The sequence below is a fragment of the Nerophis ophidion genome, linkage group LG06 (assembly GCF_033978795.1).
Source record: "Nerophis ophidion isolate RoL-2023_Sa linkage group LG06, RoL_Noph_v1.0, whole genome shotgun sequence".
In the NCBI taxonomy this organism is placed as follows: domain Eukaryota; kingdom Metazoa; phylum Chordata; class Actinopteri; order Syngnathiformes; family Syngnathidae; genus Nerophis; species Nerophis ophidion.
The window spans coordinates 10,326,582-10,343,835 of NC_084616.1; the positions used below are offsets into that span (position 1 = coordinate 10,326,582).

General features: G+C 40.2%; 1 protein-coding gene and 11 non-coding genes across 12 annotated transcripts in view; 10 read left to right on the top strand and 2 right to left on the bottom strand.

Moving 5' to 3' along the window:
• The first annotated feature begins 443 nt into the window (after positions 1–443).
• trnag-ucc (transfer RNA glycine (anticodon UCC)) lies at positions 444–515 on the top strand. Its single transcript has one exon. It is a non-coding gene; the product is annotated as a tRNA-Gly (tRNA).
• Positions 516–3,651: 3,136 nt separating this feature from the next.
• The window catches only part of pou6f1 (POU class 6 homeobox 1), a 58,892-nt gene continuing 45,289 nt past the window's right edge, over positions 3,652–17,254 (bottom strand). The window contains exons 7-9 of the mRNA XM_061902616.1: positions 12,131–12,548; positions 11,897–12,065; positions 3,652–5,844 (exon numbers count right to left, since the gene is read on the bottom strand). Of these exons, the coding sequence (XP_061758600.1) occupies positions 5,499–5,844; positions 11,897–12,065; positions 12,131–12,548 (933 nt within the window). The 3' untranslated portion in view covers positions 3,652–5,498. The remainder of the gene's footprint in view (positions 5,845–11,896; positions 12,066–12,130; positions 12,549–17,254) is intronic.
• Positions 6,229–6,301, top strand: trnaq-uug (transfer RNA glutamine (anticodon UUG)). Its single transcript has one exon. It is a non-coding gene; the product is annotated as a tRNA-Gln (tRNA).
• Positions 7,066–7,138, top strand: trnaq-uug (transfer RNA glutamine (anticodon UUG)). Its single transcript has one exon. It is a non-coding gene; the product is annotated as a tRNA-Gln (tRNA).
• On the top strand, positions 7,553–7,625 carry trnar-ucg (transfer RNA arginine (anticodon UCG)). The gene has a single exon. It is a non-coding gene; the product is annotated as a tRNA-Arg (tRNA).
• On the top strand, positions 8,062–8,134 carry trnar-ucg (transfer RNA arginine (anticodon UCG)). The gene has a single exon. It is a non-coding gene; the product is annotated as a tRNA-Arg (tRNA).
• trnar-ucg (transfer RNA arginine (anticodon UCG)) lies at positions 8,789–8,861 on the top strand. The gene has a single exon. It is a non-coding gene; the product is annotated as a tRNA-Arg (tRNA).
• trnar-ucg (transfer RNA arginine (anticodon UCG)) lies at positions 9,299–9,371 on the top strand. Its single transcript has one exon. It is a non-coding gene; the product is annotated as a tRNA-Arg (tRNA).
• Positions 10,301–10,373, top strand: trnar-ucg (transfer RNA arginine (anticodon UCG)). Its single transcript has one exon. It is a non-coding gene; the product is annotated as a tRNA-Arg (tRNA).
• trnar-ucg (transfer RNA arginine (anticodon UCG)) lies at positions 14,897–14,969 on the bottom strand. The gene has a single exon. It is a non-coding gene; the product is annotated as a tRNA-Arg (tRNA).
• On the top strand, positions 15,704–15,776 carry trnar-ucg (transfer RNA arginine (anticodon UCG)). Its single transcript has one exon. It is a non-coding gene; the product is annotated as a tRNA-Arg (tRNA).
• Positions 16,848–16,920, top strand: trnar-ucg (transfer RNA arginine (anticodon UCG)). The gene has a single exon. It is a non-coding gene; the product is annotated as a tRNA-Arg (tRNA).

The following is a 17,254-nucleotide window of genomic DNA, read 5'->3' on the forward strand; positions in this document are numbered from 1 at the left end:
CATGGATATGTATATATACACATATAGACATATATGTGTGTGTATATACACACATATATGTATATATATATACATACATAATATGTATATATACATATATACATACATATGTACACACATGGATATGTATATATACACACATATATAAACATGTGTGTATATATATATACACATATATATGTATATATACATACACATATGTATACTATATATGCATATATACATGTGTATATATACACACACATATATATATACACATACATATATATATATTTATAGAAATACATACAGCATATATACATATATATGGGTATGTATATACATGTTTATATACATATATGTGTATATATACACACATATAAACATACATATATATGTACATATACAGTATATACATATGTATACATGTCCATGTATATATGTATACATTATGTAAGTACCATGCGTTGGTGGTATAGTGGTTAGCATAGCTGCCTTCCAAGCAGTTGACCCGGGTTCGATTCCCGGCCAACGCACAACTTATGTTAATATATCCAAGGGGCGCTGATCCATTGTCTTCCGAGACTTACGGATGCCAACAACAACAATATATATTTATAATATAATATGTAGATATGCATATTAAAATGTAATTTCAATATAATGTAAAAAAAAAAAAAAGGATAGATGGTGATAGTCCGACACATTCTTACTAGTATACCCTCTCAAGGCCCAAGCAGTTTGTTTACATGCTTTTTTTATATTTCTCTTTGCTATTTGGGCTTATTGGACCCTAAGTAGAATAAAAACTAAGAATCATCTTTTGATATGATGTGCTTAGTCCATAAGTACACAAACGTGTACTCCATGTCATGCTAATTCTTATTTTTACACTTTTTCCAAATTCCACTGTATGTGACTTTCTTCTGACACCACCAGATGGCAGTATAAGTGTCCACATAAGTGGCCATAAGACCCCAATTCGGTAGTGTACACCATTTTGGAAATAGGAGCTAAAAGGTTCTCTAAGCCTTTAGAGGTCTAAAGAAGCTATGGACATGATATGAGTAGAAAATAACTACATTTAGTTGAGATAATAATGAGTCATATATTGGAATATGGGATCCTTTATTTTAAATTAGTTTTAACTATTAAATGAACCAACAATATGACTTATTTTATATTTGTGGAATATATTGGACACTGTGTTGTCAAGCTTATGAGATGCGATGCAAGTGTTACCATTGTTCTTTTTTTTTATTTTTATATATATATATATATGTCTATAATAATGCCAATGAAGGATTTTTCATCACTGCTGTGTTGAAATTGTTACTAATATTGATACTGTTGTTGATAATCATTTTTGTTTCACTACTTGTAGATTGTTTTGTGTCATGTTTGTGGGTCCTTTCCGTTGCTCCGTTTATTGCTATTCTGAATGTTGCTGGAATTGGATTGCATCATTATGGTATTGTTGTGCGTTGTTTTGTTGGATTGATGAATAAAAAAATAAAAAAAATACAAATAAATACATTGCTGGCTTTCGGTGACTCTTATTTTGTTAGCGCAGAAAGGCTGGAGTGTTTCTCGCTTTCCTGTCGGTCGTTTTTTCTTAATAATGATCTCACGAGACTCTCGTCAATCAAGTGACCAAAGTGACGTCTTATTGAAGATTCACGATCGCTCATTTCTAGGTCTATTTTTTTGAAATACCTGGCCGGGGACACACCCTCCGCCATCGACGTAACGGGCCCCCCCTGCTGTTAAGTGTACTGACTGAATGCATAAGTGCTAAGTGCAGTGCACTGAAGGATGCACTCAACACGGCGAATGCACACTTCTGGATGGACACTTACCAGCCATCTTGACTGCCAAACCTTTCTGAGTGTCAAAAGCAGACAGGAAATGGGGAAGAAAGTCCATTGCTCCTTTCACACAGAAGACCATAACAGAGCCGGGACAACACCTGACACACCAAATTGTGCACCCCACCTATTTGATGCGTGGCGTCGTAATCATGTGATGACGGCATGCCGTGTCGCTGTGTGAAAGGCACAGGTCCTGGGTCCGCCGTCTGTGATGTGTCATCCCTGTGTGAAAGAGCCAAACCGGGTCGACGGTGACAACGTCCCGCCTTCGGAAGCAGACAAGTGGCCCCCCTTGTCCTTGCAGATGTCCAAACGACTTGTTTGTGCAGTAAAATTAAGTTTTGGGAAGTTGTCAAGACAGTGATGATGACACAGAGGCAGGAAAACCCCCAAAACTACAATCTAAATAATATTGTCTGACTAATGACGTCATCAAGCCCCCCTGCCTTGTTAACAGCACACCAAATGTGTTCCATATGATTGTGCTTTGAAGTTTTAACTGCTTTTTATCTAACAAATTGTTCTTAGGATCATTTCTATTTGCTTTTACTTCTGTTTTAAATCTTATTTTATAGTCTGTCCTTTGCCTCTATTTCTTTGTTCTTCAACTGGAGTTGTTGTTAAAGGGCTTTATAAATAAAGTTGGTATGGTACGCTGCAACATTTTTGTTATGTTATTCATATTTTATTACTCATAACCACAACTGATTTGTGCCGATTAAAAAAAAAAAATCTAACAACTAATATAGTTTTTATGTTATTAATGTTTTATTATTTATAACCAGCCCCCCCCCCCCCACTCTGTTTTTTTTAATCTAACAACTACTATTGTTTTTATGGTTTTTAACATTTTATTACTCATAACCAGACCCCCCATTCAATTAATTTGTGCCAATTAAAACAAAAAAACAACTATTATAATTTTATGTTATTAACATTTTATTACTCATAACCAGCCCCACTCGTTTAATTAATTTGTGCCAATTAAAAAAATAATCAAACGATTATTAAAAATTTTGTAATTATTATTTTATTACTCATAACCAGCCCCACCCCCTTCAATTAATTTGTGCCAATTAAAAAATCTAAAAATTATTATAATTGTTATGTCATTAACATTTTATTACTCATAACCAGTTCAATAAATTTGTGCCGATTCAAAAAAAATCTAACTATTAGTGTTTTTATGTTATTAACATTTTATTACTCATAACCAGCCCCCCACCCCACTATGTTCAATTTGTTTGTGCTGCTTTTTTAAATTGTTTATCTAACAACTATTATTGTTTTTAACATTTTATTACTCATAACCAGACCCCCACCCTGATCAATTCATTTGTGCCAATTAAAAAAATAATCTAACAATTAATATAATTTATAATTTTTATGTTATTAAACTTTTATTATTCATAACCAGCCCCCCATTTCAATTAATTTGTGCCGATTAAAAAAAAAAAATCTAACTATTAGAGTTTTTATGTTATTAATATTATATTACTCATAACCAGAACCCCTGTTCAATTAATTTGTGCCAATTAAATACAAATCTAACAGTTATTATGATTTTTATGTTATTAACATTTTATTACTCATTACCAGCACCCCACCCTGTTCAATTCTTTTGTGCCGATTAAAAAAAAATAACAACTATTAAAGTTTTTTTGTTATTAACATTTTATTACTCATAACCAGCCTCCTCAACCCTATTTAATCCTTTTGTGCCGATTAAAAAAACCCCAAATATTATAATTTTTATGTTATTAAAATTGTATTATTCATAACCAGCCCCCCCCTCCTCCCCCAACCCCACTCTGTTCAATTTGTTTGTGCTGGTTTCTTAAAATTTGTATCTAACATATAACTTGGTATATGAAACATGCTAACCAATCTCATGCTAACATTAGCACACATGCTAAATGTCAGCATTTTAATGTAAGCATGCTAACGCTTCAGGCTAGCTCTGTAGCTCATTTTGTACAGTTACAACTAAAAGTCTCGGATTCAGACACTCGTCACCATCTTCAAAGTCCAACAACACCCGGCCAGAGGTCCAGGGCATAGATTGCAGGCCCATCAAACTTTCAACGGGAAATTTCTAGTTATTTATAACCAGCTCCTACCAACCTTGTCAAAATGTCCCCAAACTTGTCCCTGAGTCATACAACTTGGTATATGAAACATGCTAACTGTTCTAATGCTAATGTTAGCACACATGCTAAATGTTAGCATTTTAATATAACGCATGCTAACGCTTCAGGCTAGCTCTGTAGCTCATTTTGTACAGTTACAACTAAAAGTCTCGGAATCAGACACTCGGCACCATCTTCAAAGTCCAACAACACCCGGCCACAGTTACAGGGCATAAATAGCAGGCCCATCAAAATTTTGGCGGGAATTTTCTAGTTATTTATAACCAGCCCCTACCAACCTTGTCAAAATGTCCCCAAACTTGTCCCTGAGTCATACAACTTGGTATATGAAACATGCTAACTGTTCCAATGCTAATGTTAGCACACATGCTAAACGTTAGCATTTTAATATAATGCATGCTAACGTTTCAGGCTAGCTCTGTAGCTCATTTTGTACAGTTGCAACTAAAAGTCTCGGATTCAAACACTCGGCACCATCTTCAAAGTCCAACAACACCCGGCCAGAGGGACAGGGCATAGATAGCAGGCCCATCAAACTTTCAACAGGAATTTTCTAGTTATTTATAACAGGCCCCTATCAACTTTGTCAAAATGTGCCCAAACTTGTACTTGAGTCATACAACTTGGTATAGAAACATAATAACTGTTCTAATGCTAACGTTAGCACACATGCTAAATGTTAGCATTTTGATGTAAGCATGCTAACGCTTTAGGTTAGCTCTAGACCTCATTTTGTACAGTTACATCAAAAACTCTCGGATTCAGACACTCGGCACCGTCTTTAGAGTACGGTAGCTTGTGACATACGTTAGAATTACTTAAAAACTGTAACAGCACAAAGTAAAATTTTACAGCACAAACGAATGGCGGTGTTATTTGAATATTTGCAACGATAAGGGGAGTCAACTTCACCCGGTACTAGGTCTGGGAACGAACTACGGTGCCAATATTTTGCACACTCAGGACTTAAGTAGACAGTGCTCTTGTTAAAGTGTACTGGCTGAAGTATTCCATAAATCTGCGCACTCAAAACAGCGATCAAAGCTCACCACCCGAAACAGTCGCTATCTGGGCTACATGGGCGACGACGAGGGACTACCAAACCTTTCCGAACGTAAAAAGAACGACTTGGAGAATGTGCGCACTCTGGGAGCAAGTACACTGGATCCTGCAGTAGTCCTTTCGAGACACTGCTGTAGTCCTTTTTGTGCATAAGTGTGAAGTACGGACGGACCGAGTATTTGTAGAACGGTTGAGTTGGTGAGAGCAGTGGTGGGCACTTACCACCCTCAATGGACGCCATCCTGGCTTGGTAGCGACACACATTTTCCAGGGTTAAGTGCGCAACAACCGTAATGGACTCGGGACACTGTAAGAAAGTAAGTACACAGTATTAAAGTGTACTGGCAGCAAATGCCTTCAGTTCTTGCATTGATTCCTGTATTCCCACTAACTTCCTTGTTTTTTTCCTGGTATTTACAAAACAAAAAGTTTCCTTCTACTGCGCCTGGAAAATGTTAATCTTGCTGGTGTTTTTCAGTGTCTGTCGCCGGTTGCAGAACCAAACGCGCACCACCTCCCGGTCGTAGTTGAGCTCCTTGGCGATCTCTGTGATCTCCTGACCCGTCGGCAAGGAGTTCTTCTCGAAGTAGGAGTTCAGCACCTCTATGGCCTGGGGCGTGAAGCTGGTGCGCCGCTTGCGCTTTTTGGACGGCTCGCCGCCGACGAACTCCATCAGGTTCTGTTGGCCCTTCAGGTTCCAGTGCTCTGCCTCGGCCAACCACTTCTCCAGTACTGGCTTCAGCTTCTGGGCGCTCTTTGGGGTGATGTCCAGCTTTTCAAACCTGGAAGAGAGCGGACTAATTATCCTTTAGGACAAGTATACACAGCAGCAACACAGTCTGAAAGACTTTCAACTAAAGGACTACTGGCAGAACGGCATCAGAGAATGCTACGTACTCAAGGACGTAGAGGAAGAAGATCAGCAGGACTACGTGGCCTAATGGTTTAGGCGTCTGACTTTGGATCAGAAGATTAAGGTTTCGAGTCCCTTCGTTGTCAAGTTACAGTACCCCAGTTTGACTACATTTCTTTTGTGAACAATTATTTTTCACAGCAAGTATACACAACAGCAACACAGTTCGAAAGACTTTCAACAAAAGGACTACTGACAGAACAGCATCAGAGATTGCTACGGACACGAGGACGTAAAGGAAACAGATCCCAAGGACTACGTGGCCTAATGGATAAGGCGTCTGACTTTGGATCAGAAGACTAAGGGTTTGAGTCCCTTCGTAGTTGTGATTCCTTTAAAAGTTACATGATTGCATATCTCTCTTTGACTACATTGCTTTCATGAACAGTTTTTATTCACGAAAAGTATACACAGACCGAAAGACTAGCAGCAACACAGTCCGAAAGACTTTCGAAAAAAGGACTACTGGCAGAACGGCATCAGAGAATGCTACGGTGTCGAGGAACAAGGTCAGAAAGACTACGTGGCTTAATGGATAAGGCGTCTGACTGCGAATTAGAAAATTAAGAGTCAATGTCCCTTCGTGCTGGTTTTTCCTTAATGGTTGCATGATTTCATATCTCTCTTTGACTACATTGCTTTAATGAACAATTTGTATTCACAACAAGTGTACACAGCAGCAACACAATCCGAAAGACTAGCAGCAACACAGTCCGAAAGACTTTCACCCAAAGGACTACTGGCAGAACGGCATCAGAGAATGCAACGGATTCAAGGGCGTAGAGGACGAAGATCAGAAGGACTACGTGGCCTGACTTAGGATCAGAAGATTAAGGGTTTGAGTCCTTTCGTGGTTGTCTTTTTCCCTAAAGGCTGCATGATTTCGAGTCCCTTCGTGGTTGTCTCACTTTAGAAGTTATATGATTACATACCTCTCTTTGTCTACATTGCTTTTAATGAACAGTTTTTATTTAGGACAAGTACACACAGCAGCAACACAGTCCGAAAAGACTTTCACCCAAAGGACTACTGACAGAACGGCATCAGAGAATGCTACGGACTCAAGGAGTTAAAGGAAGAAGGTCTGAAGAACTACGTGGCCTAATGGATAAGGCGTCTGACTTTGGATCAGAAGATTAAGGGTTCGAGTTCCTTCGTGGTTGAATTGGTTTGAAAGTTACTTGATTACATATCTCTCTTTGACTACATTGTTTCAAGTACAATTATTATTCAGGACAAGTATACCCAGCAGCAACACAGTCCGAAAGACTTTCAACAAAACGACTACCGGCAGAACGGCATCAGAGAATGCTACGGACTCAAGAGCGTGAAGGAACAAGGTCAGAAGGACTAAATGGCCTAATGGATAACGCGTCTGACTTTGTATCAGAAGCTTGAGGGTTCAAGTCCCTTCATTGTCGTGTTACAGTACCTCAGTTCGACTCCAATCCTTTTATGAACAATTATTTTTCACGACAAGTATACACAACAGCAACACAGTCTGAAAGACTCTCAACAAAAGGACTACCAGCAGAACGGCATCAGAGAATGCTACGGAATCAAGGAGGTAGAGGAAGGACTACGTGGCCTAATGGAAAAGGCGTCTGACTTCGGATCAGAAGATTAAGGGTTCAAGTCCCTTCGTGGTTGTATTCCTTTAAAAGTTACAAGATTACATATCTCTCTTTGACTACATTGCTTTTATGAACAATTATTATTCACGACAAGTATACACAGCAGCAACAAAGTCCGAAGACTTTCAACAGAAGGACTACTGGCAGAAGGACATCAGAGAATGCTACGGACTCGAGGACGTAAGGGAAGAAAGACTGAAGGACTATGTTACCTAATGAATAAGGTGTCTGACTTCGGATCAGACGCTTGAGTGTTTAAGTCCTTTTGTTGTCGGGTTCCTTTTAAAGTTACATAACTCTTTTTGACAACATTCCTTCCATGAACAATTATTATTCACGGCAAGTATAAACAGTAGCAACACAGCCCGAAAGACTTTCAACTAAAGGACTACCGGCAGAACGGCATCAGAGAATGCTACGGACTCAAGGACGTAGAGGAGAAGGTCAGAAAGGACTGCGTGGCCTAATGGATAAGGCGTCTGACTTCGGATCAGAAGATTAAGGGTTCGAGTCCCTTCGTGGTTGTATTCCTTTAAGAGTTACATGTTTACATATCTCTCTTTGACTACATTGTTTCATGTACAATTATTATTCAGGACAAGTATACACAGCAGCAACACGGTCCAAAATACTTTCAACAAAACGACTACCGGCAGAACGGCATCAGAGAATGCTACATACTAAAGAGCGTGAAGGAACAAGGTCAGAAGGACTATGTGGCCTATTGGATAAAGCGTCTGACTTTGTATCAGAAGCTTGAGGGTTCAAGTCCCTTCATTGTCGTGTTACAGTACCTCAGTTCGACTCCAATCCTTTTATGAACAATTATTTTTCACGACAAGTATACACAACAGCAACACAGTCTGAAAGACTTTCAACAAAAGGACTACAGGCAGAACAGCATCAGAGAATGCTACGGACTCAAGGACGTAAGGGAACAAAACTGGAAGGACTATGTGGCCTAATGGATAAGTCGTCTGTCTTCGGATCAGAAACTTGAGGGTTTAAGACCCTTCGTTGTCGTCTTACAGTACCTCAGCTTGACTCCAATCCTTTTATGAACAATTATTTTTCACGACAAGTATACACAACAGCAACACAGTCTGAAAGACTTTCAACAAAAGGACTACCAGCAGAACGGCATCAGAGAATGCTACGGAATCAAGAAGGTAGAGGAAGGACTACGTGGCCTAATGGATAAGCCGTCTGACTTCGGATCAGAAGATTAAGGGTTCGAGTCCCTTCGTGGTTGTATTCCTTTAAAAGTTACAATATTACATATCTCTCTTTGACTACATTGCTTTTATGAACAATTATTATTCACGACAAGTATACACAGCAGCAACAAAGTCCGAAGACTTTCAACAAAAGGACTACTGGCAGAAGGACATCAGAGAATGCTACGGACTCGAGGACGTAAGGGAAGAAAGACTGAAGGACTATGTTACCTAATGAATAAGGTGCCTGACTTCGGATCAGACGCTTGAGTGTTTAAGTCCTTTTGTTGTCGGGTTCCTTTTAAAGTTACATAACTCTTTTTGACAACATTCCTTCCATGAACAATTATTATTCACGGCAAGTATAAACAGCAGCAACACAGCCCGAAAGAATTTCAACTAAAGGACTACCAGCAGAACGGCATCAGAGAATGCTACGGACTCAAGGACGTAGAGGAAGAAGGTCAGAAAGGACTACGTGGCCTAATGGATAAGGCGTCTGACTTCGGATCGGAAGATTAAGGGTTCGAGTCCCTTCGTGGTTGTATTCCTTTAAGAGTTACATGTTTACATATCTCTCTTTGACTACATTGCTTCATGTACAATTATTATTCAGGACAAGTATACACAGCAGCAACACGGTCCGAAATACTTTCAACAAAGGGACTACTGGCAAAACGGCATCAGAGAATGCTACGGACTCAAGGAGGTAGAGGAGCAAAATTAGAAGGACTACGTAGCCTATCGAGGGTAGAAGTCCCTTCATGGTTGTATTGCTTTGAAAGTTACATGATTACATATCTCTTTGAATACATTCCTTTTATGAACAATTTTTATTCAGGACAAGTATACACAGCAGCAACACAGTCCGAAAGACTTTCAACCAAAGGACTACTGACAAAACAGCATCAGACTCAAGACTCAAGAGCATAGAGGAACAAATTCCGAAGAACTACGTGGCCTAATGGATAAGGCGTCGGACTTCGGATCAGAAGATTAAGGGTTCGTGTTCCTCCGTAGTTGTGTTACTTTAAAAATTACATGATTACATACCTCTCTCTGACTGCATTGCTTTTATGAACAGTTTTTATTCACGACAAGTACACACAGCAGCAACACAGTCTGAAAGTCCTTTCAACTAAAGGACTACTGGCAGAACGGCATCAGAGAATGCTACGGACTCAAGGACGTAGAGGAAGAAGATCAGAAGGACTACGTGGAACTAATGGATAAGGCGTCTGACTTTAGATCAGAAGATTGAGGGTAGAAGTCCCTTCCTGGTTGTGTTCCTTTAAAAGATACATGATTATATACAGTATCTCTCTTTGACTACATTCCTTTTATGAACAATTATTATTCGCGGCAAGTATACACAACAGCAACACAGTCCGAAGACTTTCAACAAAAGGACTACTGACAGAACGGCATCAGAGAATACTAGTGACTCAAGGACGTAGAGGAAGGAGATCAGAAAGACTACGTGGCCTAATGGATAAGGCGTCTGACTTCGGATCAGAAGATTAAGGGTTCGAGTCCCTTCGTGGTTGGCTTTTCCCATTCATTCTGTCACGCTTTGATCGCATCTTTATATTGGGTCGTTCTCCCAGGAATGCAGATGGACCACTCCAGACAAAGCATTCAGGTAAAAAACATGATTTATTCTCAAAATACCAAAAAATAGAAAACAAGCAAAAGGAAAAAAGTGCCAATCGCACTGGATGCTAAACTAACACTTAGCATAAACTATGGACAAGAAAAACTTACTAACCGTAGCATGAACAAACAAGACTTACGTAGCAAGGCATGAAGCAAATAGCTACAGACAAGGCAAAACTCATGTAACAGGTGCTTGTAGCAAATAAGGACGCCAGGCTGACTGCCAGCAAAGGCAGGCTTAAATAATGCCTCTGATTAGTGCTCGGGTAGCAGGTGAGCGGCCGAACACTAATCAGAGACAGGTGAACATAATGAGCAACCATGGCAACCAAAACAAACTCAGGAGGTGCACGAACATGAACTAAAGGAGACCAAAACTAACAGAAACACAAAAACATGATCTGGATCAAGGGTTCATGACAAGTTCCCATATATTCCCATTCATTGCCATATACTCCTATTCATTCCCATATATTCCCATCAATTCCCATATATTCTTATTCATTGCCATATATTCCCATAAATTCCCATATATTCTTATTAATTTCCATATATTCCCATCAATTCCCATAGAGTCCTATTCATTCCCATATACTCCCATTCATTCCCATATATTCCCATCAATTCCCATATATTCCTATTCATTCCCATATATTCCCATTCATTCCCATCAATTCCCATATATTCCCATTAATTCCCATATATTCCTATTCATTCCCATTAATTCCCATATATTCCCATAAATTCCCATATATTCCCATTCATTCCCATATATTACCATTCATTCCCATATATTCCCATTCATTCCCATTGATTCCCATATATTCCTGTATATTACCATTAATTCCCATATATTCCCATTAATTCCCATATATTTCCATTAATTCCCATTTATTCCCATTAATTCCTACATATTCCCATTAATTCCTATATATTCCCATTCATTCCCATATATTCCCATTAAGTCCCATATATTCCCATTAATTCCTATATATTCCCATTAATTCCTATATATTCCCATTCATTCCCATATATTCCCATTAAATCCCATATATTCCCATTAACTCCCTTATATTCCCATTCATTCCCATTAATTCCCATGGACGGTCTCCAACTTTGTCAAACAATGATCAATATTTCCAAAATTCCTGAGCTTAACTTCCCGTGGCAAATTTCCGGAAAGATTCCGGAAATTTACTGGAAACTTTCCACCCCTTTGCAACACTGCATTTAATAAAAAAAAAGTGAAATTCCATTCTGTTTTTTTAAGGCGGTCGGTCATAACGTTTTTAGCATTCAATCAGACCTTATTGTGAGGTTTTATATTAGTGTTCCTAAAAATAAACATACCGGCCCCAGACACATTTGTTTCTCTAAATGAATGAATGAATGTAGGAGCTGGACAAGAACTCACCTGCAAATGGCCGACTGGCTGTAGGCGGGGCCCTCGGTGGCGGTCAGAGCCTGTCCCACTTGCGTCTGCGTCAGCCCCAGCGACAGTCGACGGATCTTGAAGTTCTTGGCGAACTCTCGTATTTCCTCCAGATTGATGCCCTCGTCGCTGCTGGCGGCCTGGTGGGGCTCTGGAAGAGGAGGGAGGCGGCTTAAATCCTGGAGAGAGCATCTTGTGAGGAGACGAAGTACGTACTGCTGACCAGCTGGCCCGCTTTGGCCATGTCGGCACAGGTCACCGGGGCCGGGGAGGACGGCGTGGCGGCGCTTTTGAGCGGCGAGGGCTGCGGGGCGATGATGACGGGCGACTGGCAGGCAGCCGTGGCCTGCGGTGGCATCAAAGCCGACAAATCGGGCACGATCTTTGTAAAGATCTGCTGCGAAAGCGGCGCCTCGACCTGGGGTTTAGTCGGCGCTGGTGGGGCGGCAGCTTTGGGCAGGACCCCCGGCGAGGCCGTGAGGCTGTTCCCCACCGCCGCGAAGATCTGGCCCTGCGTGTTTAGTAGCAGCTGGGGGGTGACGGTCTGAACCTGCAGACCGTGGAGGGGCAGGGTGGGCGTGGCCCCCGCGGCCAGGGAGGCGGGGTTCACCAGCAGGGGGAGGGTTCCGATCACCTGGGAACGACAAGTAAATAACCTGCATCAGCACTGACAGACGACACTCGAAATGAAAGATCTAATCCACAGGTGTCAAACTCAAGGCCCGGGGGCCACTTAATTTTATTTGGCCATTAAAAGCCTGAAAAGAATTTGTATTAATAAAGTACCGTAAATTTTCTTACTAAATTTATTCTTTCTTTCGGTTTTAGGAGGAAAAAAATATATGTAATCGCAAACATAAATATTGTCAAATTATGCAAAAATATATTATCAAACATTCAAACCATTTTCTCAAAAGAAATAAATACTAATAATAATGATTTCAAAGCCAGTTATCCATCAAATTGTGCAATGTAAAAGTAGCAATAGAAAATAGCATGTTAGCATCGATTAGCATGCCGTGCTAATCGATGCACACTCCACGTAAGACAACTTGAATCCGTCCCTGATCGTGTTGTTATACCCTCCGACAACACACCGACGAGGCATGATGTCTCCAAGGTACGGAAAACAGTCGAAAAAACGGAAAATAACAGAGCTGATTTGACTTGGTGTTTGTAATGTGTTTGAGAAAATGGGGGATTGACTACCTATGTGACGTCACGCTGTGACGCCATCGCTCCGAGTGCGAATAATAGAAAGGCGTTTAATTCGCCCAAATTCACCCATTTAGAGTTCGGAAATTGGTTAAAAAAATATATGGTATTTTTTCTGCAACATGAAGGTATATATTGATGCTTGCATAGGTCTGCTGATAATGTTCCCCTTGTTTGTTTGGCATTAAATGTGGGTGGAGGGAAACGGTGGATGCAAATATAGCTACAAATGCACATACAGCTAGCCGAAATAGCATGTTAGCATCGATTAGCTGGCAGTCATGCCGTGACAAAATATGTCTGATTAGCACATAAGTCAATAACATCAACAAAACTCACCTTTGTGATTTCGTTGACTTTATCGTTGGAAATGCATCTGCAGGATATCCATACATCTCTGTGCCATGTCTGCCTTAGCATCGCCGGTAAAATGTGCAGACCAAACGATCGGGACTTTCGCATCTTGTGACACTAGAGCAACGTAAATCCGTCGATTGGTAAGTGTTTGTTTGGCATTAAATGTGGGTGGAGGGAAAGGCTGGATGCAAATATAGCTACAAATGTACATACAGCTAGCATAAATAGCATGTTAGCATCGATTAGCATGCTGTGCTAATCGATGCACACTCCACCTGAGACAACTTGAATCCGTCCCTAATCGTGTTGTTACACCCTCCGACAACACACCGACGAGGCGTGATGTCTCCAAGGTACGGAAAACAGTCGAAAAAACGGAAAATAACAGAGCTGATTTGACTTGTGTGTGTGTAATGTATTTGAGAAAATGGTGGATTGACTACCAATGTGACGTCACAACGTGACATCATCGCTCCGTGTGCGAATAATAGAAAGGCGTTTAATTCGCCAAAATTCTCCCATTTAGAGTTTGGAAATCGGTTAAAAAATATATGGTCTTTTTTCTGCAACATCAAGGTACATATTGATGCTTAAATAGGTCTGGTGATAATGTTCCCCTTTAAATAATCTCACAAGTGATAGGAAGACCATGTGGCCCAATGGATAAGGCGTCTGATTTCGGATTCGAAGATTGAGGGTTCGAGTTCCTTCGTGGTTGTAATTCCTGCTCCTTTTCTGGCCAGGAATAAATAGTATTAGTAGTGACTTAAGTTGATGTCGCTAGACCTTTATCTGGACCAGATTTTCTCCTTCAGACCAAAGACAGCAAACACCTGATTATCTTGTGTCTTATAAGATTTTCTGAGGTGTGTTAAGAGTGAATTAGTCTTGGTGATTAGCTCCAAAACAGGAACACGTTTAATATTTACGATCAAAACTCTCTGACGAACACCGACGCCCAACCCTTTAGATCACGCAAGATTTCGGGTTTGAAGGACTTGACTCTGGCTTTGTAATGGGGCAGAATGGTTCTGTGTGTGATTCATACATCCCGGAATTACAGCATGAGTAAAAAACAATAATAGAGGCTTTTAGGTGTTTTTAGATTGCCTGTCTCCCTTCTCCCCTCAGGCAGGAGACTATGGTCCACCCAGACCCACACCTCCCGCCGCCTGAACAGTTTTTTCTCCCTCGGCCATCAGACACATTAACAATAACAAGATCTGGTAGCTCATTGTTATTACCTATTCTGTGTTCTATGTGTTTTATATTGCACGACTGTACTAACAAAAATTCCGAGTTTGTGAACCTGTTCTCAAACAATGGCAATAAAACTGTTTGTTTAAAGGTGCAGTCACATTGGGACATTTTCCCATATTGTCTGCATTCATCAATGACATTAAAGAAAAACAACCATGAAGGGACTCGAACCCTCAATCTTCTGATCCGAAGTCAGACGCCTTATCCATTAGGCCACATGGTCATGCAGTTGATGACGTGGTCAGACAGTTTTCCAGTCCTCCATCCCCCAATAACCCGCTCTCGTATTGTGCTGCAATTGTCTAGCGATAAGTCATCACTTCATAACAAAAGAGTACAAAGGAGCCCCGATTTAAAAACCCTTCATTTTTCCCGACAGTGCCAAGCATATGTCAGAAGACCATGTGGCCAAATGGATAAGGCGTCTGACTTCGGAGAGGAAGATTGAGGGTTCGAGTCCCTTCATGGTTGGAATTCCAGTCACTTTTCCGGTCAATTTGGTAGTGACTTATGTTGATATCACTGAATCTTTATCTGGATCTTGCTTGTAAACTGGAGCTGACCAATCTAAGTCAACAATCTGAGACTGAACGTCATCTGAAGTGGGTAACACACATAAAGACCAAAGACGGCAAACACCTGATTATCTTGTGTCTTATAAGATTGTCTGAGGTGTGTTAAGAGTGAATTAGTCTTGTTAATCATCTCCAAAACAGGAACTATTGAACATGTTTAATTTTTACAATGAAAACTCTTTGAGGAACACCGATGCCTCACATTTGTTGACGCAAGATTTGGGGTTTGAAAGACGAGAGTCTGGCTTTTTGGTGGGGCAGAATGGTTCTGTGTGCTGTGTCGATGTTATTGTAGCAGAAATTAAGAACTGCTGAAAGCCAGGTTGTTTGTCCTTATGTGTATAGTCTATAGAAGATAAAAAAATTTAATTTCGTGCTCAATGGCCATGTGGCCTAATGGATAAGGCGTCTGACTTCGGATCAGAAGATTGAGGGTTCAAATCCCTTCATGGTTGTAATTCCAGTTACTTTTCTGGTCAGGAGGATATAGTATTAGTAGTGACTTTAGTTGATAACACTACATCTTTATCTGGATCTTGCTTGTAAACTATAGCTGAACACATAAAGACAATTGGATTGTCTTTGACCAGATTTCTCCCTTCAGACCAAAAACAACAAACAACAGATAATCTTGTCTCTTATAAAATTGTCCGAGGTGTGTTAAGAGTGAATTAGTCTTGGTAATCTTCTCCAAAACAGGAAATATTGAACATGTTGGATCAAAACTCTTTATGTCTGTAAGGAACGCCGACGCCCAACCCTTTAGATCACATTTGATCACGCAATCTTTCGGTTTTGAAGGACGAGAGTCTGGCTTTTTGGGGGTTGGTGGCTGTGTCGATGTTATTGTAGCAGACATTAAGAACTGCTCAAAGCCTGGTTTGTCTTCATGTGTTGAGTCTATAGCAGATAAAAAATCTCATCAGGTGTCAGAAGACCATGGTCTAATGGATAAGGCGTCTGACTTCGGATCAGAAGATAGAGGGTTCAGATCCCTTCATGGTTGTAATTCAAGTTACTTTTCTGGTCAGGAAGAAATAGTATTAGTAGTGACTTAAGTTGATATCACTAGATCTACATCTGGATCATGCTTTCAAACAAGAGCTGACTAGCCTATATCCACGATCATAAACTGATAAGAGAGTGAGGAAAGCCAATTGGACTGTTTTCAACCAGATTTTCCCCTTCAGACCAAAGACAGCAAACACCAGATTATCTTGTGTCTTATAAGATTATCTGAGGTGTGTTAAGAGTGAATTAGTCTTGGTGATCAGCTCCAAAACAGGAAATATTGAACACGTTGGATCAAAACTCTTTATGTCTGTAAGGAACGCCGACGCCCAACCCTTTAGATCACATTTGATCACGCAATCTTTCGGTTTTGAAGGACGAGAGTCTGACTTTTTGGGGGTTGGTAGCTGTGTCGATATATTATTGTAGCAGACATTAAGAACTGCTCAAAGCCTGGTTGTTTGTATTTTTGTGTTGAGTCTATAGCAGATAGAAAATCTAATCAGGAGTCAGAAGACTATGTGGCCTAATGGATAAGGCGTCTGACTTCGAATCAGAAGATTGAGGGTTCAAGTCCCTTCATGGTTGAAATTCAAGTTACTTTTCTGGTCAGGAAGAAATAGTATTAGTAATGACTTAAGTTGATATCACTATATCTACATCTGGATCATGCTTTCAAACAAGAGCTGACTAGCCTATATCCACAATCATAAACTCATAAGAGAGTGAGGAAAGACAATTGGACTGTTTTAACTGGACTTTCCCCTTCAGACCAAAGACAGCAAACACCCGATTATCTTGTTTCTTATAAGATAGTCTGAGGTGTGTTAAGAGTGAATTAGTCTTGGTGATCAGCTCCAAAAAAACAAGAAACATTGAATATGTTTAAATTTTACGATCAAAACTCTTTGAGGAACACCAA